This window comes from Octopus sinensis, linkage group LG29, assembly GCF_006345805.1.
Source record: "Octopus sinensis linkage group LG29, ASM634580v1, whole genome shotgun sequence".
NCBI classification, from domain to species: domain Eukaryota; kingdom Metazoa; phylum Mollusca; class Cephalopoda; order Octopoda; family Octopodidae; genus Octopus; species Octopus sinensis.
In genome coordinates, this window is record NC_043025.1 from 7,215,146 (window position 1) to 7,240,328 (window position 25,183).

General features: G+C 42.6%; 1 protein-coding gene across 1 annotated transcript in view; it reads right to left on the reverse strand.

Annotated features, from left to right (window-relative positions):
* Positions 1-525: 525 nt before the first annotated feature.
* LOC115226007 (CD109 antigen) overlaps positions 526-25,183 on the reverse strand; it is a 49,383-nt gene continuing 24,725 nt past the window's right edge. Inside the window, exons 2-8 of the mRNA XM_029796981.2 lie at positions 24,210-24,346; positions 22,379-22,537; positions 20,109-20,171; positions 15,131-15,240; positions 11,414-11,561; positions 7,451-7,556; positions 526-653 (exon numbers count right to left, since the gene is read on the reverse strand). Of these exons, the coding sequence (XP_029652841.1) occupies positions 532-653; positions 7,451-7,556; positions 11,414-11,561; positions 15,131-15,240; positions 20,109-20,171; positions 22,379-22,537; positions 24,210-24,346 (845 nt within the window). The 3' untranslated portion in view covers positions 526-531. The remainder of the gene's footprint in view (positions 654-7,450; positions 7,557-11,413; positions 11,562-15,130; positions 15,241-20,108; positions 20,172-22,378; positions 22,538-24,209; positions 24,347-25,183) is intronic.

Consider the following 25,183-nt stretch of genomic DNA (forward strand, 5'->3'; position numbering starts at 1 on the left):
TATGTGTTTATATTCATGTATATGTGCATATTTATCTGTGTCTATATACGTATATATGTGTGTGTGTGTGTGTTTTTATGTATGTATGTATGTATGTATGTATGTATATATGTGTGTTTATAGATATACATCTGTATGTGGGGCTGAAGAAATTTCAAAAAATATACTCAAAGCACTAAAAGCTGAAACTTGCATCTTGGTAACAGCTGGTAAAACTGGAAATTTATATAATATCGACAATCGAATGTATAAAAGAATTATGACGAAAGAACTTGTTTAGTATGGTCCAGCATGGCCACAGCCCTAGGGCCGAAAAGTATAAAAGAATAAAAAAAAATATATATATATAACACAAAGAAAAAATGTACAATATATGGAGTTAATAACAATAATAATAAGTGTTTAGCGTTTTGGTAGAAGTTCAGATGGAGAGAGAATCGGCAGGAGTGTATTGGTACTTTGCAGCAGCAGCGTCATCGTGGGAGTTGAGCGTGTTTCCATCATCTGTGCTGCAACCCTTTCTCACTCATCTTAGATCAGTAGATTAAAGAGGGCTGTCGAAAGAAGCGTGATCACCAGACAAACAGACTGCAACATGTTACAACCTGCAGTGATGGGATCTGATATTGAGTAAGTTGTGTCGGCTCTTTGGTCTGGAAAACAGAAAGAAAACACACACATATAAATATATATAAAACTCTAGTTGTGTGAGTGTCTGTCCCCTTCGATTTAGATTCCTAACTCCTCCCACATTTTGCGGTGCAGTTTAACCAAATTCGGGTATCTTATAGTCGTGATTCATATCGAGCCCGTCTGACTATTAGCGCGCGTCAACGATGAGTCTACGATTTTAAAAATAATTTAACATCATTTTTTATTCCATTTTAATGCATAAAATGCATCGTATGTCGATGGCGGCGGAGTTGGCGTCCACGCTCACAGCTGCACCTGTTTGCTTCGTCCCCTTCCCTCCCTCGTGAAGCTGTGGGGAAGGGAGTGTAAAGAAATCAACGTCGTAAAGCGTTGTGAAGGAAACCAGCGTTCTTTTAGAACAACGACTTCATGGCTTGAAGACACCAAAACAAAAATGGCTAAGAAAGCCCGAATTTATAAGGGAAGTAACTCTCTAAAAATGCTTATATAGTTATTTCCCTTACAAACACGAGCAACGCCGGGCGATACTGCTAGTAAATATATATATATATAACGGGAAGCTTTACGAAAATAAACAAAAGACGAAGGCAGGTGGTGTACAAACAAACAGATGTATTAGTATAGCGCTCAGGAATAGAAAAAGTCTTTTACGTTTGGAGCCTATGCTCTTCTACATAAAGATACACAGAAAAAAATAAGGAGAGAAAAAAAATGCGTGCAAGAGCTAACGATTCAATATATACACACACACACACACACACACATATATATAATATAACATATATATATATATAAAGTTAATCCAAACATGAAAACACCAAGAGAAAACACAACAACGCGAGGACGTGGAACAAATACAGTATTATTGGACACTCAGGAAGGAAGGGAAGAAGGAGGGTTTTACGTTTTGAGCGGAGCTCTTCGTCGGAAGGAAAGATCCAGAGAAGGGAAGACGGAGGGAAAAAAAATCGCCAACAGTACACACGCGGTCACATTTAGAATATAGGCAAGGAACACAGGTACAAGATTTTCTGGGCAGGGAACACTGACGGGGTTGGTGGCGTGGGTATACTTATCGCTGAGAAATGGATAGATAGAGTAATTGAGGTAATCAGAGTAAGTGACAGAATACTTAAGATTAGAATAGTGCTTCATAATAGATTAGCAACCATTATATCGGCCTATGCCCCTCAGCCAGGGCTACCCGATGGACAGAAAGACAGTTTCTATGACACCCTACTGCAGACCACCTCGTTGACGAACGACAGGGACCTTCTCTTTGTGGCTGGTGATTTCAATGGGCATGTTGGACGACATGCTGGGGGCTTCCATGGCGTGCATGGAGGCTATGGTTATGGTTCCCGCAACGAGGAGGGAACCAGGCTGCTGGAGTTCTGCGATGCGAATAGTCTTATGATCTGCAACACTAACTTCAGGAAACCAACAAGCCACCTGGTCACCTACCGATCGGGCCGGCATACTAGCCAAATCGACTACATCCTTGCCAGAAAAAGGGAAGATGGCTGCTTATAAATGCCAAAACCTTCCCAGGCGAAGAATGTACCCCACAACATAGACTGGTAGTTAGTGACTTTAGGATCAGGACTAAGAGGGCGACTAGAAGACGACCAACATGGAGAAGAAGGGTCTGGAAGCTTAAAGACCCTGCGAATGGACAGAGATTTAGAGATATGTTACTTGAAGCCTTTGACGAAGTGGAAGGGGGTATAGCTACACATGGGGTAGAAGACAACTGGACGTTTCTGAGGGACAACCTGCTGAAAGCCACTGACCAGATCTGTGGCTGGTGCAAAGTCCCCTTAAGACCCAAAATAACGTGGTGGTGGAACAATATTGTTGACAGGGCTATTAGACAAAAGAAACAGGCTTGGAAGGCCTGGAAGAATGGTGGTAGCAGGGAAGTGTATCAGACTGCCAGAAGGGAAGCTAGGAGACAGGTCTATCTAGCCAGAGGGGAAGCAGATAAAAGAAAGTTTGCCAATGTCCTGCGCCGTGAGGATGAAAGACTTGAGGTATTTCGTGTTGCAAGACAGTGTGTGAGAGAGAATCGTGATGTGGTAGGAGAGAAATGTGTTCGCATGGAGGATGGTTCACTTGCGCTAAATGAGGATGCGAAGAGAGAAGCTTGGAGACGCCACTATGAAAGGTTGCTGAATGAGGAAAATGAATGGGATAAAGAGAGTCTGCCGAATGTTGACCCAACAGAGGGACCAGCTATCCGAGTTGATAGTTCCGTGGTAGCTAAGGCAATTAGAAGCATGAAGACAGGGAAAGCCCCAGGCCCATCAGGAATTACTGCAGAGATGCTCAAAATATCTGGTAGTGTCGGCTATAGCATAGTCACCCGTATAGTTAACCAGGTGATACACGAAGGAGTCATACCCATGACTGGTGTAGCAGCATAATAGTCAACTGCTACAAAGGTAAAGGAGATGCCCTAGATACAAATAACTACAGGGGCATCAAGCTGTTGGATCAGGTAATGAAGGTTACGGAGAGGGTTATAGCCCAGTTAATTAGAGAGAGAGTTAGCTTAGATGATATGCAGTTTGGGTTCGTGCCAGGGAAAAGTACTACTGATGCTATATTCCTGGTAAGACAGCTGCAGGAGAAATACCTAGCCAAAGGTAAGCCCTTGTACCTGGCTTTTGTTGACTTAGAGAAAGCCTTTGACAGGTCCCCCGATCCCTTATCTGGTGGTCAATGAGGAAACTAGGGATAGATGAATGGTTAGTGAGAGCTGTGCGAGCCATGTACAGAGACGCAGCTAGTAAGGTGAGGGTTGGCAACGAGTACAGTGAAGAATTCCGGGTAGAGGTTGGGGTCCACCAAGGTTCAGTCCTCAGCCCCCTCCTATTTATCATAGTCCTCCAGGCAATAACGGAAGAATTTAAGACAGGATGCCCCTGGGAGCTCCTATATGCTGATGACCTTGCTCTAATTGCTGAGTCACTATCAGAACTGGAGGAGAAGTTTCAGGTGTGGAAACAAGGATTAGAGTCGAAGGGCCTTAGAATCAACCTAGCCAAAACCAAAGTCCTAATAAGTAGGAAGGTGGACCAACCACAAACGACTTCAGGTAGATGGCCCTGCTCGATCTGTAGAAAAGGTGTAGGTAGAAACTCTATAAGGTGCACCAAGTGTAAGCTATGGACACATAAGAGGTGCAGCAATGTCAAAGGTAGGCTAACTGGGAAGATAGTTTTCGTATGTGGCAGATGCTCAGGAGAAATAAACACTGGAAATGTGCAGAGACCAACTTCTACCACGTTCCAGGGAGACAAACTAGAAGTAGTTGATAGCTTCCGCTACCTTGGAGACCAAGTTAGTAGCGGGGGTGGGTGTGCTGAAGTGTAACTGCTAGAGTAAGAATAGCCTGGGCAAAGTTTAGGGAGCTCTTACCCCTGCTGGTGACAAAAGGCCTCTCGCTCAGAGTAAAAGGCAGACTTTATGATGCATGTGTACGTACAGCCATGCTACATGGTAGTGAAACATGGGCCGTGACTGCTGAGGATATGCGTAAGCTCGCAAGAAATGAAGCCAGTATGCTCCGATGGATGTGTAATGTCAGTGTTCATAATCGTCAGAGTGTAAGTACCTTGAGAGAAAAGTTGAACCTAAGAAGCGTCAGTTGTGGTGTGCAAGAGAGACGCCTGCGCTGGTATGGTCATATGACGAGAATGGCTGAAGATAGTTGTGTGCAAAAGTGCTACACCCTAGCAGTTGAGGGAACCTGTGGAAGAGGTAGACCCAGGAAAACCTGGGACGAAGTGGTGAAGCACGACCTACGAACTTTAGGTCTCACCAAGGAAATGACGAGAGACCGAGACCTATGGAAGTATGCTGTGCGTGAGAAGACCCGGCAAGACTAGTCAGGCCATAACCCGTGGCCCCTACCTAGGACGTAGTCAGTCCACCTGTGCATACCTTCCTTCTTGTGACACTTGTGAAGACCGGTTGAGGCAAGTGAAAATCAAATCAAATCAAATCAAAATAGACAAAATAGATGAACATCAATGGAATTTGTATCCTTGTGGTACCAGTGCCGGTGGCACACAAGAATACCATCCGAACGTGGGCGTAGCCAGTACCGCACCGACTGGCCTCCATGCTGTGGGCACGTAACAATCACCATCCAATCGTGGCCGATCGCCAGCCTAATCTGGCTCCTGTGTCGGTGGCACATAAAAAAAAAAAAAAAAAAAACACCATCCGAGCGTGGTCGTCTGCTAGCCTTGTCTGGCACTTGTGTCGGTGGCACATAAAAACACCATCCGAGCGTGGCCGTTCGCCAGCCTCGTCTGGCACCTGTGTCGGTGGCACATAAAAACACCATCCGAGCGTGGTCGTCTGCCAGCCTTGTCTGGCACCTGTGTCGGTGGCACATAAAAAACACCATCCGAGCGTGGTCGTCTGCTAGCCTTGTCTGGCACCTGCGTAGGTGGCACATAAAAACACCATCCGAGCGTGGTCGTCTGCTAGCCTTGTCTGGCACCTGTGTCGGTGGCACATAAAAACACCAGTTGAACCGTCCAACCCATGCTAGCATGGAAAGCGGACGTTAAATGATGATGATGATGATGATATATATATATACATAGTTTGTTTCATTGAAGATAGGTTCAATAACAAATTTCCCATCCAGTGAGAATATATCATTTAATATACACGTGGCTGTGTGGTAAGTAGCTTGCTAATCAACCATATGGTTCCGGGTTCAGTCCCACTGCGTGGCATCTTGGGCAAGTGTCTTCTGCTATAGCCCCGGGCCGACCAATGCCTTGTGAGTGGATTTGGTAGACGGAAACTGAAAGAAGCCTGTCGTATATATGTATATATATGTGTTTGTGTGTCTGTGTTTGTCCCCCTAGCATTGCTTGACAACCGATGCTGGTGTGTTTACATCCCCGTCACTTAGCGGTTCGGCAAATGAGACTGATAGAATAAGTACTGGGCTTACAAAGAATAAGTCCCGGGGTCGATTTGCTCGACTAAAGGCGGTGCTCCAGCATGGCCGCAGTCAAATGACTGAAACAAGTAAAAGAGTAAGAGTAATTCACAAAAAAGCTACTACTGTAGAGATAGAATAATTTGGAAGATTTACATAATATGCCATGTATCTCCAAGCACTCTTTTCCACAGCTGAGTGAACTGGAGGAATGTGAAATAAAGTGTCTTGCTCAAGAACACAACAAACATCCTGGTCCAGGAATACATACATACATATATATATGGCAGAAACGTTAGCACACCGGGCAAAATGCGTAGCCGTATTTCGTCTGCCGTTACGTTCTGAGTTCAAATTCTGCCGAGGTCGACTTTGCCTTTCATCCTTTCGAGGTCGATAAATTAAGTACCAGTTACGCACTGGGGTTGATGTAATCGACTTAATCAGTTTGTCTGTCCTTGTTTGTCCCCTCTGTGTTTAGCCCCTTGTGGGTAATAAAGAAGTATATATATATATATATATATTCTGAGACCCCCTTCGGTCACAACACAGATCATGGGATTCCACCTAGAAAGTTACCCTCCCAGGCACAAGTCCAGGCAAGATTGTTTATGGAAGACCAGAGGTCACCCGTGCATACCGGCCTCTTCTCTCCACACCACTGGTGTTATCCAAGGGAAAGGCAAAGGGGCCGATGCAGCTTGGCACCTGTGATGTCGCAACTCATTTCTACAGCTGAGTGAACTGGAGCAACGTGAAATAAAGTGTCTTGCTCAAGAACACAGCACGCAGGCCAGTCCGGGATTCGAGCTCACAACCTCACGATCGTAAGTCCGACGCTCTAACTATTGAGCCACGCGCCTTCACATGAACAACAGGCATCACATTAAATAAATCTAACGTTTTAAGTTAGTTTGAACTGAAAACTGCTGAGCTGCTCATTACCATGTCTGAGGAGGAGGAGGCGGAGGACGAGGAGGAGAAGAAGGAAGAGGAAGGGAAGAAAGGGGAGGAGAAGGGGAAGGGAAGAAGAAGGAAGAGGAGGGGAAGGAGGACGAGGAGAAGAAGGAAGGAGGAGGACGAGGAGAAGAAGGAAGGAGGAGGACGAGGAGAAGAAGGAAGAGGAGGGGAAGAAGGAGGAGAAGAAAGAAGAGGAGTCGAAGGGGAAGGGAAGGAGGACGAGAAGGAAGAGGAGGGGAAGGAGGACAAGAAGGAAGAGGAGGGGAAGGAGGAGGAGGAGAAGAAGGGGAGGAGGAAGGGAAGAAGGGGAGGAGGAGGGGAAGAAGGAGGAGTTACCCCCATTCCTTATTAGTCACATGTTAATCCAAGACTTATGATTTAGTCCACCATCACTCATTTACTATCCTTTACTCTGTTTTTAAAATCTTCATTTGCATTTGGAGCAGACTATAAGAATTTTGCTTCCCAAGGACATGGCCCAGTCCCATGGAAACTGTATGGAAGCCTGTCATATCAATATATTATTGTCCCCTTGCCATTGTACAAGTGGTGTTTCATTTCCAGTCTTCCATAAAAACATGTCTAGTCGTTGGGAAACGTTACCATGCTTGGAAATTGGTGAGGGTTGGTAAAAAGAAGGGCATGCGGCCATAGAAAACCCACCTCAATAAAGCTCCATCCGATCCATGCAAGCATGGAAAAGTGGATGTTAAAACAATGTTGATGGTGACTAATGAGTGAAGAAACAAGGATAAAGAATTGTCAGCATGCGACCTAACAATCCACTCGGCATCGAGAAGGTAGGACTAACAACCACACAAGATTAACGAGTGACATGAATTAGTTGATTAATGACATAAGACATACCTGGTTGATAATACATGACAACTTCAGCAACCTGGGGCTTTATTTTCTCCACATTATTTTCAAGGTCCATCTGCACGGGGATGCAAGTTTCTTTGTTGCTTGGTAACTACAATGTGATAGAAATAACAATAAAAAGGGCCAACACATGAAATTAGGTTAAAAAAACAACACAAATGAAATTAAGGGGTCATTGGTCGACACATTTGAAATTAAGGATCACTGGCCAATATGAAATTAGGAGTTGAAAATCAGCAAGTATGAAAATAGGGGTCAATAGGTAACAAGAAATTAGGGGTCTATAGCCACTACAGTGATCCCTCGGTTATCGCGGTAGATTGGTTCCGAGACCGGCCGCGATAACTGAATTTCCGCGAAGTAGGGACAACATATTTACAGTATTTAACGTGTATTTGGACTTTTAAAACCCTCCCTGTACTGTTAACAACCCACCCATTACAGTAGTCTAATAAAAAGGACCAACGCATGAAATTAGGTTAAAAAACAACACAAATGAAATTAAGGGGTCATTGGTCGACACATTTGAAATTAAGGATCACTGGCCAATATGAAATTAGGAGTCGAAAATCAGCAAGTATGAAAATAGGGGTCAATAGGTAACAAGAAATTAGGGGTCAATAGCCACTACAGTGATCCCTCGTTTATCGCGGTAGATTGGTTCCGAGGCCGGCCGCGATAACTGAATTTCTGCGAAGTAGGGACACCATATTTACAGTATTTATTTAACGTGTATTTGGACTTTTAAAAAGCCCTCCCGCCACAGGTGAGCATCCCGTCCAGGTGGGGAACCTATACGCCAAAGAAACCATGAAACTAGCCCTATGAGCCAGGCAGCTCGAAGTGTTAGTCTCTAATGATTGGTTATGCAACCAGTCATGTGATGTTGAAAAACTTCGTTGAGTCCAGCATTTGGATTGGTCTAATTTCACTCAAGATATGAAGTGTATATCCAAAGGTAAGAGAGTCCAGTTGTTGTAGAGCTGAAAAAGAGGCAATTTCTACTCTTCTCCTCTGGAAGACATCTGCTCGCAATACCAGAGGGCGCACACTCTCCTACCCTGATGTAATCTCCAGGGATACAGGCATCCAGCAACAGGACCTCCGTAATGCCATGATGGACTGTGAAGTCTGGCGTAACAGTAAATTCCATTGTCTCGACCACGATCGCAATACCAGAGGGTGCACACTCTCCTACCCTGATGTAATCTCCAGGGATACAGGCATCCAGCAACAGGACCTCCGTAATGCCATGATGGACTGTGAAGTCTGGCGTAGCATGGTAAATTCCATTGTCTCGACCACGGTCGCAATACCAGGGGGCGCACACTCTCCTACCCTGATGTAATCTCCAGGGATACAGGCATCCAACAACAGGACCTCCGTAATGTCATGATGGACCGTGAAGTCTGGCGTAGCATGGTAAATTCCATTGTCTCGACCACGGTCGCAATACCAGAGGGCGCACACTCTCCTACCCTGATGTAATCTCCAGGGATACAGGCATCCAGCAACAGGACCTCCGTAATGCTATGATGGACCGTGAAGCCTGGTGTAGCATGGTAAATTCCATTGTCTCGACCACGGTCGAGCAATGATGATGATGATGTATATCGAATCTCGGCGCACAATAGACCACCAGATGCAGCAAATTAAAAAGGTTGGTTTGAGCCAATTTTTGTAAATAAACAACAGCAGTTTTTTTTTCCCCATTTTATCAGAGGGGGAGAGTTTGTTTTCAGGAAGCCACGTCACATTATTTTCCTTCCCGTTGAAGCAGGGGGTAACCAATTTCGACCGAGTTTGAATAACCATTATGAATGATTTTCCACTGTCCACATTTCTTCATAATGTATCAGTCTTGTCCATCGTCATCATTCAACATCTGCTTTCTATGCTGGCATGGGTTGGACGGTTTAGCTGGACGGTGAGCTGGCAGAAACGTTAGCACACTGGGCGAAATGCTCAGTTCAAATTCCGCCGAGGTCGACTTTGCCGTTCATCCTTTTGGGGTCGATAAATTGAGTACCAGTTACGCACTGGGGTCGATATAATCGACATAATCCGTTTGTCTGTCTTTGTTCGTCCTCTCTGTGTTTAGCCCCTTGTGGGTAGTAAAGAAATAGGTATTTCGTCTGTCGTTACGTTCTGAGTTCAAATACCGCCGAGGTCGACTTTGCCTTTCATCCTTTCGGGGTCGATAAATTAAGTACCAGTTACGCACTGGGGTCGATATAATCGACATAATCCCTTTGTCTGTCCTTGTTCATCCTCTCTGTGTTTAGCCCCTTGTGGGTAGTAAAGAAATAGGTATTTCGTCTGTCGTTACGTTGTGAGTTCAAATTCCGCCGAGGTCGACTTTGCCTTTCATCCTTTTGGGGTCGATAAATTAAGTACCAGTTACGCACTGGGGTCGATATAATCGACATAATCCGTTTGTCTGTCTTTGTTTGTCCCCTCTGTGTTTAGCCCCTTGTGGGTAGTAAAGAAATAGGTTTAGCTGAAAACTAGTAAGCCGGGGCACAACACTGGGTTCCAAACTGATTTGGTGTGGTTTCTACAGCTGGGTGCCCTTCCTAATGCCAACCACTCCAAGCACAGGTGTCATTGACATAACACCGGCCACAATTACAGTCTCACTTGGCTTGGCAGGTCTACACACGCTCGGTATATTGCCAAAGGTCTCAATTCTATTTAGCTGAAGAATAGTGTTACTGTCAACTCAAAGCTCATTTTTGGTATTATTTCCATCATTTTATAATGCAACTCATGAGGAATAAAGATTTGTAGTAAAAGCCCCAGAAGCAGGACCTTCAAGCTAAAAACCCTTCAATGTCTTCTGCTTTATCTTCAGGCCAACCAAAGACCTGTGAGTAGATTCCGTAGACAAAATCTAAAAAGAACCCCATTGTTCATATGCACCTGTGTGTATGTGCACGTGCAAGGATGAATGTGTGTGTGTGTGTGCATGTGTGTCTTTGTGTCTGTTTTGTACTTCCACCAGTGCTTGACATCAGGGGTTGATTTGTTCAGTTAAACCCTTCGAGGCATTGCCCCTGCATAGCCACAGTCCGATGATTGAAATAATCTTTATATATAAAAGTGAGGTTGTGTGAGTGTCTGTCCCCTTCAATTTAGATTCCTAACTCCTCCCACATTTTGCGGTGCAGTTTAACCAAATTCGGGTATCTTATAGTCGTGATTCAGATCGAGCCCTTCTGGGTATTAGCGCGCGTCTACGATGAGTCTACGATTTTAAAAATAATTTACCATCATTTTTCCCCATTTTAATGCATTTTTTCGCTATTATATAAGGGAAGTAATTCTCTAAAAATGTCTATGATGTGTCAACGATTTAAAAAAATTTACCATCTTTTTTTTCCATTTTTAATGCATTTTTTTTGTTATTTTTTTGCTATAACTCTCTAAAAATGCTTATATAGTTATTTCCCTTACAAACCCAAGCAACGCCGGACAATACTGCTAGTCTTTATATATAAAAGTGAGGTTGTGTGCTGTCTGTCTCCTACGATTTAGATTCCTAACTACTCCCACATTTTGCGGTGCAGTTTAACCAAAACCGGGTATCTTATAGTCGTGATTCATATCGAGCCCTTCTGCATATTAGCGCGTGTCTACGATGAGTCTACGATTTTTAAAATAATTTACCATCATTTTTTCCCATTTTAATGCATTTTTTCGCTATTATATAAGGGAAGTAACTCTCTAAAAATGTCTACGATGAGCCTACGATTTAAAAAAAAATTTACCATAATTTTTTTTCCATTTTTAATGCATTTATTTGCTATTTTTTGGCCATAACTCTCTAAAAATGCTTATATAGTTATTTCCCTTACAAACCCGAGCAACGCCGGGCGATACTGCTAGTTAAAAGATAAAGTAGTAAAGAGGCTATAACAGGCTCAGAGAATAAGGAGGAATACATACAGAATCCAGATAGACAACAAGTTTGTTGTCGTCCACTTCTGACCTCTTTATTAACGGGTTGCTTGATTGATCCACTAAATTTGCAGTAAATCCAGACAGAGTGTTTATTGAAACTAATACCATTCCAGTATCATCTTTTCCTGTGTACCTGTAATTGCAAAGAGGCCAGGTTAAAATACAATCATGAAAGGGGTTGAATGTAAAAAAAAAAAAAAAAAAGAGAGAGAGATTTTACAGTATATGTGATTATTAAGCAAAATCAAGAAAAATTCAAGAGTACAAAGGTATTTATTGGAAGCACTCCGTTGGTTACGACGACGAGGGTTCCGGTTGATCCGAATCAACGGAACAGCCTGCTCGTGAATTTAACGTGTAAGTGGCTGAGCACTCCACAGACACGTGTACCCTTAACGTAGTTCTCGGGGAGATTCAGCGTGACACAGAGAGTGACAAGGCCGGCCCCTTGAAATACAGGTACAACAGAAACAGGAAGTAAGAGTGAGAGAAAGTTGTGGTGAAAGAGTACAGCAGGGATCACCACCATCCCCTGCCGGAGCCTCGTGGAGCTTTAGGTGTTTTCGCTCAATAAACACTTACAACGCCCGGTCTGGGAATCGAAACCACGAACCTATGACCGCGAGTCCGCTGCCCTAACCACTGGGCCATTGCGCCTCCACAAAGGTATTTATTAGGCAAATGCTTAAAAGGTAAAAAGGGGAGGATCTTGACATCTCAGATGCAAGTCTTTCATCAGAAAAATGGCCCTGGAGGAAAGGTGGTGGATGAGGGAGGAGTTTGGAAGAAAAGAAGGGGCATGGTGTTGCAAGCATATATAAAAGAGTACCTGTGTACAGAGATGGGTATAGGACGAAGTATGCGAGTGGTGTGGGTTGCAGGTGGTTAGCTGGGGGTGAGTGGAGTAGTAAAAGAGAGAGCTGTGAATGTGGCACAGGTGAGAGGAGAAATGAGGGGAAATAGTGAAAACAATCAGTGTAATAGGTGAGAAAGAAATACAGAAATATAGTCGCAGGTGTGGCTGTGTGGTAAGTAGCTTGCTAACCAACCACATGGTTCCGGGTTCAGTCCCACTGTGTGGCACCTTGGGCAAGTGTCTTCTACTATAGCCTCGGGCCGACCAAAGCCTTGTGAGTGGATTTGGTAGACGGAAACTGAAAGAAGCCCGTCGTATATATATATATATGCGTGTGTGTGTTTGTGTGAGTGTGTTTGTCCCCCCCAGCATTGCTTGACAACTGATGCTGGTGTGTTTATGTCCCCGTCACTTAGCGGTTCGGCAAAAGAGACCGATAGAATAAGTACTGGGCTTACAAAAGAATAAGTCCCCGGGTCGAGCTGCTCGATTAAAGGCGGTGCTCCAGCATGGCCGCAGTCAAATGACTGAAACAAGTAAAAGAGTAAAAGAGAGTAAAATGGTGTTTTGGGGTAAATTTGCCAATTTTTTTAAAGTCTCCTTTCTGCAGGAAGAGCTTAATGTATTGGTGAAAAGTCAATGGCATTGGAGAGCATAAAGGTGATGAAGTAGAGAAACGGTTAGCTGATGTGGAGGACTGGAAGCCAGCTGAATATTGGTTTCAAATTTTGGCACAAGGCCAGCAATTTTGGTACAGAGTCTAAGTTGATAATATCAAACCTCAGAGCACAACTGGTATTTGCTTTATCAATTCCAAAAGGATGAAAGGCATAGTCAGCCTTGGTGTAATTTGAACTTAGAATGAAAAGATAGATGAGATGCCACTAAGCATTTTGCCCCGCATGGGAATGTGTCTCCAAATTCACTGTCTTGCCGGTGGCACGTAAAAGCACGATCTGTTCGTGGCCGTTGCCAGCCTCGCCTGGCCCCCGTGCTGGTGGCACGTAGCACCATCCGTTCGTGGCCATTGCCAGCCTCGCCTGGCCCCCGTGCCGGTGGCACGGAAAAAGCACCATCCGTCCGTGGCCGTTTGCCAGCCCCGTCTGGCACCTGCGCGGGTGGCACGTAAAAAGGACCCACTACACTCACGGAGTGGTTGGCGTGAGGAAGGGCATCCAGCCATAGAAAAACTGCCAGATCAGACTGGGCCTGATGCAGCCTTCTGGCTTCACAGACCCCAGTTGAACCGTCCAACCCATGCTAGCATGGAAAGCGGACGCTAAATGATGATGATGAGTCTTGTCAGGTATCAAAATGTTGACATCATGATTGTTGCTCAATGCTCTGTGAGCTTTGAAAAGGTCAATAAGATATGACATAGATAACTGCAACAGAGACTACAAAGCCATGGTCAACAGGAAGAGAAACAGCAGGCATTCTTCTCTACATCTCTGGCAGGGTTTTAGCCTCAATTCAGATGGCTATGTGAGGCTACCGGAGACTGTAGTCAAACCCTGGCTTGAGAGGGTTGCTCCTGGAAGATTATATGTGTGGCAGCAGGATTTGGCTCCAAGTCATATCTCCAGAAAGAGTCAGAAATGGTTTTCAAAGAATTTCTTCACCAGTCCTATGGATTTACAATTTGCTGGGTGCAATTGAAAAAGAAATCAACTACTCTCCCTTCAATACCAAAGCATGATTATGATTGCGCTGTAAGATGTTTGGTTCCCAACCACATGGTTCCAGGTTCAGTCCCACTGTGTGGCACATACTATAATCTTCAGCTGACCAAAGCCTTGTGAACGGATTTGGTAGATGGAAACTGAATGAAACCCACTGTGGGTTCATGCACCGTAAATCTTCGAGTATAATCTGCCCTTGAGTATAATACACAGGTGGTTTTTAGAGGGCTGTACTTTTGAAAAACCCAAACCTTGTGTATAATACGCACCCCTTCTCTAACTTGAGTCATGTGTACTTAAGCCAGCAGCACCTAGTCGAACAAACACTTCCATGCATGCGTAATACAATAACGGTGATGTTCTTAACTGTTATATGGGAATGTAAATATGTTTGCAAATTGTTTTTGTTACATGCTATTCTGTGTTCTGAATACTTTTATTTTAATAAATGTTGCTTACTGCAAGTTATGGATGATTCTTTTATGACTTCATTGCTTTCAGGCTTAGCTTAAGGTATTTTCATGCCCGACATCACAAAATGCGTCTGAATAATCATTGCCTGACAGCAAATAGAGACTCGGACATTGCTTAGAAAATATTTTTCATTTTTAACCTCGTATATTGTACGCACTAGGGATTTTGGCCTTTAAATTTGGGGGGAAAAGTGCGGATTATACTCGAAGATTTATGGTATGTGTTTTGTGTCTGTGCTGGACAACTGTTGTTGGTGTATCTACATCTCCGTAACCGAGCAATTTGGTAAAGAGATCAAGAGAATAAATACCAGGCTTTCAAGGGGAGGAACTGGTATCTCAAAGAACAGACCCCCACCCTTCCCCCAGTGTTTCTTCTGCATGTCATAAAAGGTGACTAAATGTGGCTGCAGTAGGATTTTGCCCTCTTGACCCTCATAAAATCCTCACAGCAATGCTTATCCAAATAGATGCAAGGTTGGGAAGGTGTGATGTAGGGCTGAGTGATGTAGGGCTGTCACCTGCTAGGAATGGCAACAAATGGTGGCTGCAGCAACAGCTGGGGTCGATTCGTTCGACTGAGACCCTTTGAAGCATGGCATGGGCCCGATGACTGAAACGACTACAAGATAAAAAAACGGGGAATAAAGTTATTGACAAAGGGCAGCCTTGCCCTCTGGTTCATACTTACTTAACACAGGCATCGTATTTAGCAGTTTCTGGGACGGATTTCTTCCTTTTCAATTTGATAGCCATAACAGCCGCTTTATCGTCAGGGATCAAATTATACTGCCAGTTCACCTATCGGAAAAGACAGGATCAAAGTAAATTATGTGTGAGTGTGTGTGTGTGCACATGTGTATGTGTGTGTGTGTGTGGTGTTTGTTTGTCTCTCTCTCTCTCTCTCTCTTGTCTTTTACTGGTTTCAGTAATTGGGTTGTGGCCAAGCAAGACAAAAGAGAGAGTAAAGAGTATATGTATACATATCACCATGACCAACCAGGCTATCAGATGTTGCTACACATCGCTGGTCACAATGCGCTTTGCATTGTTTTAGCCTTCAAATGACGCCACCCCGCTGGCTAAGCGAGCAGGCCAACAGAAGAGTGAGAGAAAGTTGTGGCAAAAGAGTACAGCAGGGCTCGCCACCACCCCATGCTGGAGCCTCATGGAGCTAAAGGGTTTTAGTTAAACAAATCGACCCCAGGACTTTATTTTAAGTCTGATATTTAATTCTATTGGTGTCTTTTGCCAAACTGCCCAAGGCTACTGTAGAAAACTGTCGACTGAAAAAGTCCATCACACACACACACACACACACATCTTGCAACAGTGTCAGCACCATGCAGTGTTCAGGCATGAGTGAACTTTAGGTTAATTAAAATATATTTGTGACATTATTTACATTTGACGGATATTTGTCCTCATCTTGTTTGTTGTTAACACAATGTCTCGGCTGATATACCCTCCAGCCTTCATCAGGTGTCTTGGGGAAATTTTGAACCTGGGTTCTCATTCCTCAGATATTTTTCAATGTTGTTGTTATTGTTATTGTTATCATTATCATCATTATTATTATTGTTCAGGTCACTGCCTAGAATCGAACTTGGAATCTTGGGCTTAGTAGCCCATGCCCTTAACCACTATGCCATATGCCCGGGCATATGGCGTAGTGGCTAAGAGCGCGGACTACTAGCCCCAAGATTCCACGTTCCATTCCAAGCAGTCACCTGAACAACAACAACAATAATAATAATAATAATAACAACAACATCGAAAAATACCTGAGGAATGAGAACCCAGGTTCGAAATTTCTCCAAGACACCTGAAGAAGGCTGGAGGGTATATCAGCCGAAACGTTGTGTTAACAACAAACAAGATGAGGACAAATATCCGTCAAACGTAACTAATGTACATAATTCCTCATCTCTTAAATATAGAACTATATTTGTGACATATTTCTACTGCTAAAAGGCAAATTCACAACAGTTACCATGGAAAAAAAAATTCAAACTTATTGTACAGTGCTACCCCCTATCAGACTCCCAGACAGATTTCTAGCTCTTTGGTTGCTATCAATGAGAAACTCTGGACAGAATTCAAAAATGCTGTAGCACTAATTAAAAGACAGTCTACAACATTGGTTGAGCTTGCACCATTAAACACAGAGATTGTAAAACATTACAGCAGTATCAGATACAAGCAGTATTTAGGCATAAGTTAACTTTAGGTTAATAAGATATGTCTTAAAGCTACGACACAAATTAAGTCTGTCCAGAGTTGTCTCTCTTTGATATTTCTCATTGGACACTAAGCTCTGCTTGCAAAGACCTGTTGGGGCAAGTGAAATCGGAATCGAAATTGAATCAATCCTGCTACCGGTTTATTCAAATAAATCAACCCTAGTAGTTATTAATATTTTTGATGCTTGGACACTAAACTCTGCTTGTGAAGACCTGTTGGGGCAAGTGAAATCGGAATCGAAATTGAATCAATCCTATGACTGGCACCCGGCAGTTACCAGGACCGCTGGACTGACTCCTGTGCAGGTGGCAAGTGAAGAACCACCATTTCGACCCTGTGCTTGAGGAGATCCATTGAGTCAAGTACACCAACATCAAAATCAATGGAAACTGCAGTTGCGATCCCTGTGCCGGTGGCACGTAAAAAGCACCATCTGAACATGGCCGATGCCAGCGCCACCTAGACTGGCTTCCATGCCGGTGGCATGTAAAAAGCACTATTCGAATCGTGGCCGATGCCAGCGCCACCTAGACTGGCTCCCGTGCAGGTGGCACATAAAAAGCACCAATCCGATCATGGCCGTTGCCAGCCTCGCCTGGCACCTGTGCAGGTGGCACGGAAAAAGCACCCACTACACTCACGGAGTGGTTGGTGTTAGGAAGGGCATCCAGCTGTAGAAACACTGCCAGATCAGACCGGAGCCTGGTGCAGCCTTCTGGCTTCCCAGATCCCTGGTCGAACCATCCAACCCATTCTAGCATGGAGAACGGACGTTAAACGATGATGATGATGATGATGATGATAATGCTGAATTGCTAGAAACACGTCTGGGAATCCAGCAGACAGATATGGTCTTTTTACATATTTTTACCATAAAGGGTGAATATTTTCTCCATGGTAGCTGCAGTGAGTTAACCATTAGGAACTGAAGTATGTCACAAACGTATTTTAACCCTTTTGATACCAACCCGGCTGAAACCGGCTCTGGCTCTGTAGTACAAATGTTTTGTTTCCATAAGTTCTGAATTAAGATCTTCCACCAAACCTTAGTCACAATTTATGTTCCTAACACTAGCTTAATGATAACTAAGTTATTTTACTAAATTCTTTGTTATATTTAAAATTAATTGAGAGAAACACAGAGAATCTCAACAGAAATATGGTAACAAAAGGGTTAAAGTCACCATGATATTTTTAACCCTTTTGTTACCAACTGGGCTGAAACCACACCTGGCTCTGTAGTACAAATATCTTGTTTGCATAAGTTCTGAATTAAAATCTTCCACCAAACCTTAGTCACAATTTATGTTCCTAACACTAGCTTAATGATAACTAAGTTATTTTACTAAATTCTTTGTTATATTTAAAGTAATTGAAAGAAACACAGAGCATCTCAAAATAAATACAGTAACGAAAGGGTTAATTAACCTAAAGAGACTGATAGAATCAGCTCCAGGCTTAACAAAAAAATAAGTACTGGGATTGATTGATTCAACTAAAAATTCTTGAGGGCAGTGCCCCAGCATGGCCACAGTCTCGTGATTGAAACAAATAAAAGATTAAAGGCATATATATGTATACATATGTGAAGGTGCAATGGCCCAGTGGTTAGGGCAGCGGACTTGCAGTTGTAGGATCGTGGTTTCAATTCCCAGACCGGGTGTTGTGAGTGTTTATTGAGCGAAAACACCTAAAGCTCCACGAGGCTCCGGCAGGGGATGGTGGCGATCCATGCTGTACTCTTTCACCACTCTTTCTTCTGTTGGCCTGCTCGCTTAGCCAGCAGGGTGGTGTCATTCGAAGGCTAAAACAAAGCAAAGCGCATTGTGACCAGCGATGTGTAGCAACATCTGATAGCCTGGTCGGTCACGGTGATATGTATACATATACTCTTTACTCTCTCTTTTACTTGTTTCAGTCATTTGACTGCGGCCATGCTGGAGCACCGCCTTTAGTCGAGCAAATCGATCCCAGGACTTATTCTTTGTAAGCCTAGTACTTAGTCTATTGGCCTCTTTTGCCGAACTGCTAAGTTACAGGGACATAAATACACCAACATCGGTTGTCAAGCGATGTTGGGGGGACAAACACAGACACACAAACACACATATATATACATATACATGACAGGCTTCTTTCAGTTTCCGTCTACCAAATCCACTTACAAGGCTTCGGTCGGCCCGAGGCTATAGTAGAAGACACTTGCCCAAGGTGCCACGCAGTGGGACTGAACCTGGAACCATGTGGTTGGTAAGCAAGCTAATTACCACAGCCATACATGTACATATATATATATATATATATATACTACACACATACATTTGCTGCTAATCCTTAAATGTTCGAATCTATTCACTAATTCTGCTTGTTCTTAAAATATAACCCTTTAATTTGTCTAACCCCTCGGTACCAAGTTAATTTGTTCGTTACTCTGTTCATTTCTTCAAACCCCGATTGTTTTAAGTCTACTGTCCCCAATCAAAATCTTCGCAGTCCGCCATTCGTTCGCGGTTCGCCCGCCCTCCCACCCCCACCACCCATACCGGAGAACACTGTTTACACCATCCTCACCGGATATCCCCTCTACCACCGCCACCACTACGTGTGTCTGTTCCTCCTACCCCTCCTCCTCAATATACTTTCTCACTATGTATTTTACCCCTGCCTCTCTCCCCCTGGACAGAAGTAGCTAGCGCTGCAGCTCATCAAACGTCCCACTTAACCTGTTATCTTATGTTCCTCCTGTTTTGAAATGTGTCACTGCCTCAACCGGCTATCTCCTTCCAGCCCCCTCCCCCACTCTTGATATCCTACGTTTTACTTCCTACTTTTCATTCTGTCTAGAACCTGCCACCAACCCTACCTGTCATCGTTTCTCTTTACCCCAAACCTTCCCCACTGGTGCTCCCCTATATTACATGCACCCCCCCACTCTCTCTCCTCTCTGCCGGAACCCTCCCCCCTGCCTCAATGTAACGAAAAAAGGCAATAACCGATCGTGGCCGATGCCAGACCCCTCTGGCACCTGTGCAGGTGGCACGTAAAAAGCACCCACTACACTCGCGGAGTGGTTGGCGTTAGGAAGGGCATCCAGCTGTAGAAACACTGCCAGATCAGACTGGAGCCTGGGGCAGTCCCTGCTCCCCAGACCCCGGTCAAACCGTCCAACCCGTGCTAGCGCGGAAAACGGACGTTAAACGATGATGATGATGATGATGATGACATATATACGACAGGCTTCTTTCAGTTTCCGTCTACCAAATCCACTCACAAGGCATTGATCGGCCCAAGGCTATAGAAGACACTTGGCCAAGGTGCCGCGCAGTGGGACTGAACCCGGAACCATGTGGTCGGTAAGCAAGCTACTTACCACACAGCCACTCATGTATATGTGTGTGTGTCTGTAAATATAACCAGAAGCTTACCTGAACAAGAACGAAACCATTTCCAGTTACTCCAATTTCCACACTCTTTGTACTTGAAGGAAGCTGCAATGAGAATAACAACAATACACGTAAGTGACATATTTATAAACATTTCTCAGTCATTTTGGATCTTTTCCTTTTGAACAGCAGTTTTCAACACAATTTCTAGTTAACTAAACACTTTTAAACTTCGTATACTGGTAGAATGTGTTTATAAAACATCTTTTTTCTCTTGGCTTTATTGAGAAAATTCTATGGTTTCTAAGATATTTGTTGGGTTTTTTTTCTTCAATTTCTGCAATTTCAACCAATCACTGACGTATATTGAGGTGAAAACATTCTGTGCCGTATGAATATGTCCCTCGTTTAAGAAACAGGGATCTTTTTGGTTTGAAAGGCAGTTTTTTAAAATAATTTCCACGTAACTAAACACTTTTAAACTTCGTATACTGGTAGAATGTGTTTATAAAACATCTTTTTCTCTGGGCTTTATTGAGAAAATTGTAATTTGTAAGTTTAACGTAGTTTAATTGTCACCCATAATTATGACCCTAGTATCGATCTATTGCATTTCAATCTGTTTTAGGGTTAGGGTTAGGGGTGGGGGGAAGGGTATCTTTTTTTCTTCACAAATGTAAATAAACCCAATCTGTTTCTTAAACAAGGGACATATTCATACAGCACAGAATGTTTTCACCTCAATGGACATCAGTGATTGGTTGAAATTGCAGAAATTGAAGAAAAAGAAACAACAAATATCTTACAAACTATAGAATTTTCTCAATAAAGCCAAGAGAAAAAGACGTTTTATAAACACATTCTACCAGTATACGAAGTTTAAAAGTGTTTAGTTACATGGAAATTATTTTAAAAAACTGCCGTTCAAACTGAAAAGATCCCTGTTTCTTAAACGAGGGACATATTCATACGGCAAAGAATGTTTTCACCTCAATAGACGTCAGTGATTGGTTGAAATTGCAGAAATTGAAGAAAAAAAAACAAATATCTTACAAACTATAGAATTTTCTCAATAAAGCCAAGAGAAAAAGACGTTTTATAAACACATTCTACCAGTATACGAAGTTTAAAAGTGTTTAGTTACATGGAAATTATTTTAAAAAACTGCCGTTCAAACTGAAAAGATCCCTGTTTCTTAAACGAGGGACATATTCATACGGCAAAGAATGTTTTCACCTCAATAGACGTCAGTGATTGGTTGAAATTGCAGAAATTGAAGAAAAAAAAACAAATATCTTACAAACTATAGAATTTTCTCAATAAAGCCAAGAGAAAAAGACGTTTTATACAAACAATCTACCAGTATACGAAGTTTAAAAGTGTTTAGTTACGTGGAAATTATTTTAAAAAACTGCCGTTCAAACTGAAAAGATCCCTGTTTCTTAAACGAGGGACATATTCATATGGCAAAGAATGTTTTCACCTCAATAGACATCAGTGATTGGTTGAAATTGCAGAAAAAAAAACAACAAATATCTTACAAACTATAGAATTTTCTAAATAAAGCCAAGAGAAAAAGACGTTTTATAAACACATTCTACCAGTATACGAAGTTTAAAAGTGTTTAGTTACGTGGAAATTATTTTAAAAAACTGCCGGTCAAACCGAAAAGGTCCGAGTTTTGTGATGATAAGCAGATATAGTAGTAGTGGTGTTGATAGCGGTGGTGGTAGAGGTATTAACAGTAGTAGTGGTGGTGGTCGTAACAGAAGTAATAGTGGTGGTAATTGTAGAATATTAGTGATGATTGTAGTAATAATAATAGAAGTGGTGGTAGTAGTAATAGTAGTAGTGGAGGTGGTGGTGGTGGTAGTAGTAATAGTAGTGGTGGTCGTAGTAGTAATAGTCGTAGTAGTAGTAGTGGAGGTAGTGGTGGTGGTAGTAGTAATAGTAGTGGTGGTCGTAGTAGTAATAGTCGTAGTAGTAGTAGTGGAGGTAGTGGTGGTCGTAGTAGTAGTAATTATAGTAGTGGTAGTAGTAGTAGTGGTGGTGGTGGTGGTCGTAGTAGTAATAATAGTGGTAGTAGTAGTAGTAGTAGTAGTGGTGGTGGTAGTAGTAATAGTAGTGGTGGTGGTGGTGGTAGTAATAGTAGTAACAGTGGCAGGAGTGGTGTTGTAGTAGTGATGGTAATAATAGTTTTGGTGATGGTAGTAGTAATGGCAGTAATGGTGGTAGTAGTAGTAGTAGTAGTAGTAGTAGTAATAGTATGGTGGTGGTGGTGGTGGTAGTAGTAGTAGAAGTAGTAATCTTACGTCTTTATTATAAAGCATGATTGAGTTTGCGTGAGTGATGGTAGGAAAAGAATATTCGGTTCCCCCGTTCGTCTTAATCTTCACATCCACAGCTGAATCCTTCTTCTGGCTGAAAAGCAGGGCATATTGAGTCAGAGCTGCAAGACCCATCACAGTGTCCTGCAAAGAAAAAATTCGATTTATTATTATTATTACTAATATTGTTGTTATACATACATACAAGCATATGTAATGATAATAAGTGGATGTAAACACATGAACAAAATAAGAATAAAAAACAACAAAAACAAAATACAAATTACATGAACATATATAAACAGAAGGTACAAATTTACAAGGAGTGGCATAGGCGCAGGAGTGGCTGTGTGGTAAGTAGCTTGTCTACCACCCACATGGTTCCGGTTCAGTCCCACTGCGTGGCACCTTGGGCAAGTGTCTTCTACTATAGCCTCGGGCCGACCAACCTTGTGAGTGGATTTGGTAGATGGAAACTGAAAGAAGCCCGTCGTATATATATAATATATATATATATATATATATATATATATAATATGCGTGTGTGTGTTTGTGTGTATGTGTTTGTCCCCTAGCATTGCTTGACAACCGATGATGGTGTGTTTATGTCCCCGTTACTTAGCGGTTCGGCAAAAGAGACCGCGATAGAATAAGTACTGGGCTTACAAAAGAATAAGTCCCGGGGTCGAGTTGCTCGATTAAAGGCGGTGCTCCAGCATGGCCGCAGTCAAATGACTGAAACAAGTAAAAGAGTAAAGAGTATCCCCCCCACACACACACTAAATAAACATAGACGCACATAGAGATATAAGCATGCGCAAATGAAGACATACAATAGAAATACAAAATGGCTGACGGTTAGTAAGGAGAGACACAAATAAGTAAGAAGAAAACAAAGGACCACTGATGCAGTCACAGGAGTGTCACGAAAGAACTCTGGCTGAAATAAGATTAAGATTAATGTAAAAAATAAATAACACCAAATATATAGTGCGTGTGTTTTTATTGGCTAAACTGGCAATATGACCATTCCGAAATATAAAAATATATAACATATATATATATATATATATATATATTATATATATATATATATATATATATAGATATATAAGGATCCCTTCCCGGAGCCTATTATCGATTTTTTTTAACAATCTGGGTATGCCATGAGTTTCCAGGCATGAGTTCTACTCATGTGTCAAATTTCATCAAAATCGATAAAACGACCAAGGAGGAGTTAGCTAACAACTCCATAACACACCCTAAGACAAAATTTGCCACATATATAGTTGATCAAATTATTATAAATAGTAGGTGGCTATGTTTCGCCAAAAAGGAGAATTATAATCGTTACTAAATGTGACTAGGGTGTTAATATATATAGATATATACAGGAGTGGCTGTGTGGTAAGTAGCTTGTTTACCAACCACATAGTTCCGGGTTCAGTCCCACTGCGTGGCACCTTGGGCAAGTGTCTTCTACTATAGCCCCAGGCCGACCAATGCCTTGTGAGTGGATTTGGTAGACGGAAACTGAAAGAAGCCTGTCGTATATATGTATATATATATGTGCGTGTGTGTTCGTGTGTCTGTGTTTGTCCCCCTAGCATTGCTTGACAACCGATGCTGGTGTGTTTATGTCCCTGTCACATAGCGGTTCGGCAAAAGAGACCGATAGAATAAGTACTGGGCTTCCAAAAGAATGAGTCCTGGGGTCGAGTTGCTCGATTAAAGGCGGTGCTCCAGCATGGTCGCAGTCAAATGACTGAAACAAGTAAAAGAGTAAAAGAGTAAAGAGATACAGAAGAAAACTCACCTGAGTAGAACGGAAACCTCCATGGCTGTTTCGCTGACGGACAAGAAAGTTATAAAACGGAATGCTTTCTTCAATTATGTTCTTGTAACTGTAAGCCAATAATATATATGCTGCCAATTCCACAGACTTCGAATCACCTGGAAAGTAAATATTATAGATACATAGATAGATAGATAGATAGATAGATAGAGAGAGCAAGAGAATGAAAGAGAATGAAAGAGAGATTACGAGAGAGAGAGAGAGAGAGAATGAAAGAGAGATTACGAGAGAGAGAGAGAGAGAGAATGAAAGAGATTAGAGAGAGAGATAGCAAGAGAATGAGAAAGAGATATATTACGAGAGAGAGAGAGAGAGAGAGAGAGCAATAGAATGAAATAGAGAGTATACGAGAGAGAGAGAGTGAAAGATAATGAAAGAGAGATTACGATAGAGATAGAGAGATCAAGAGAATGAAGAGAGATTACGAGAGAGAGAGAGAGAGAATGAAAGAGAGATTACGAGAGAGAGAGAGAGAGAGTGAAAGAGAGATAACGAGAGATAGAGATAGAGAGAGATGAGCAAGAGAATTAAAGAGAGAGCAGAGAATGAAGAGAGATTACGAGAGAGAGAGAGATGAGAGAGAGCAAGATGATGAGAGAGAGAGAGAGCAGAGAATGAAATAGGAGAGAGAGAGAGAGCAGAGAAGAAGAGAGATAGAGCAAGAGAAGAAAGAGAGAGAGAGAGAGAGAGATCAAGAGAATAGAGAGAGAGAGAGAGAATGAAAGAGATTACGAGAGAGAGAGAGAGAGCAAGAGAATGAAAGAGAGATTACGAGAGAGAGAGAGAGGAGAATGAAAGAGATTACGAGAGAGAGAGAGAGCAAGAGAATGAAAGAGAGATTACGAGAGAGAGAGAGAGAGAAGAAATGAAAGAGATTACGAGAGAGAGAGAGAGAGAGAGAGAATGAAAGAGAGATTACGAGAGAGAGAGAGAGA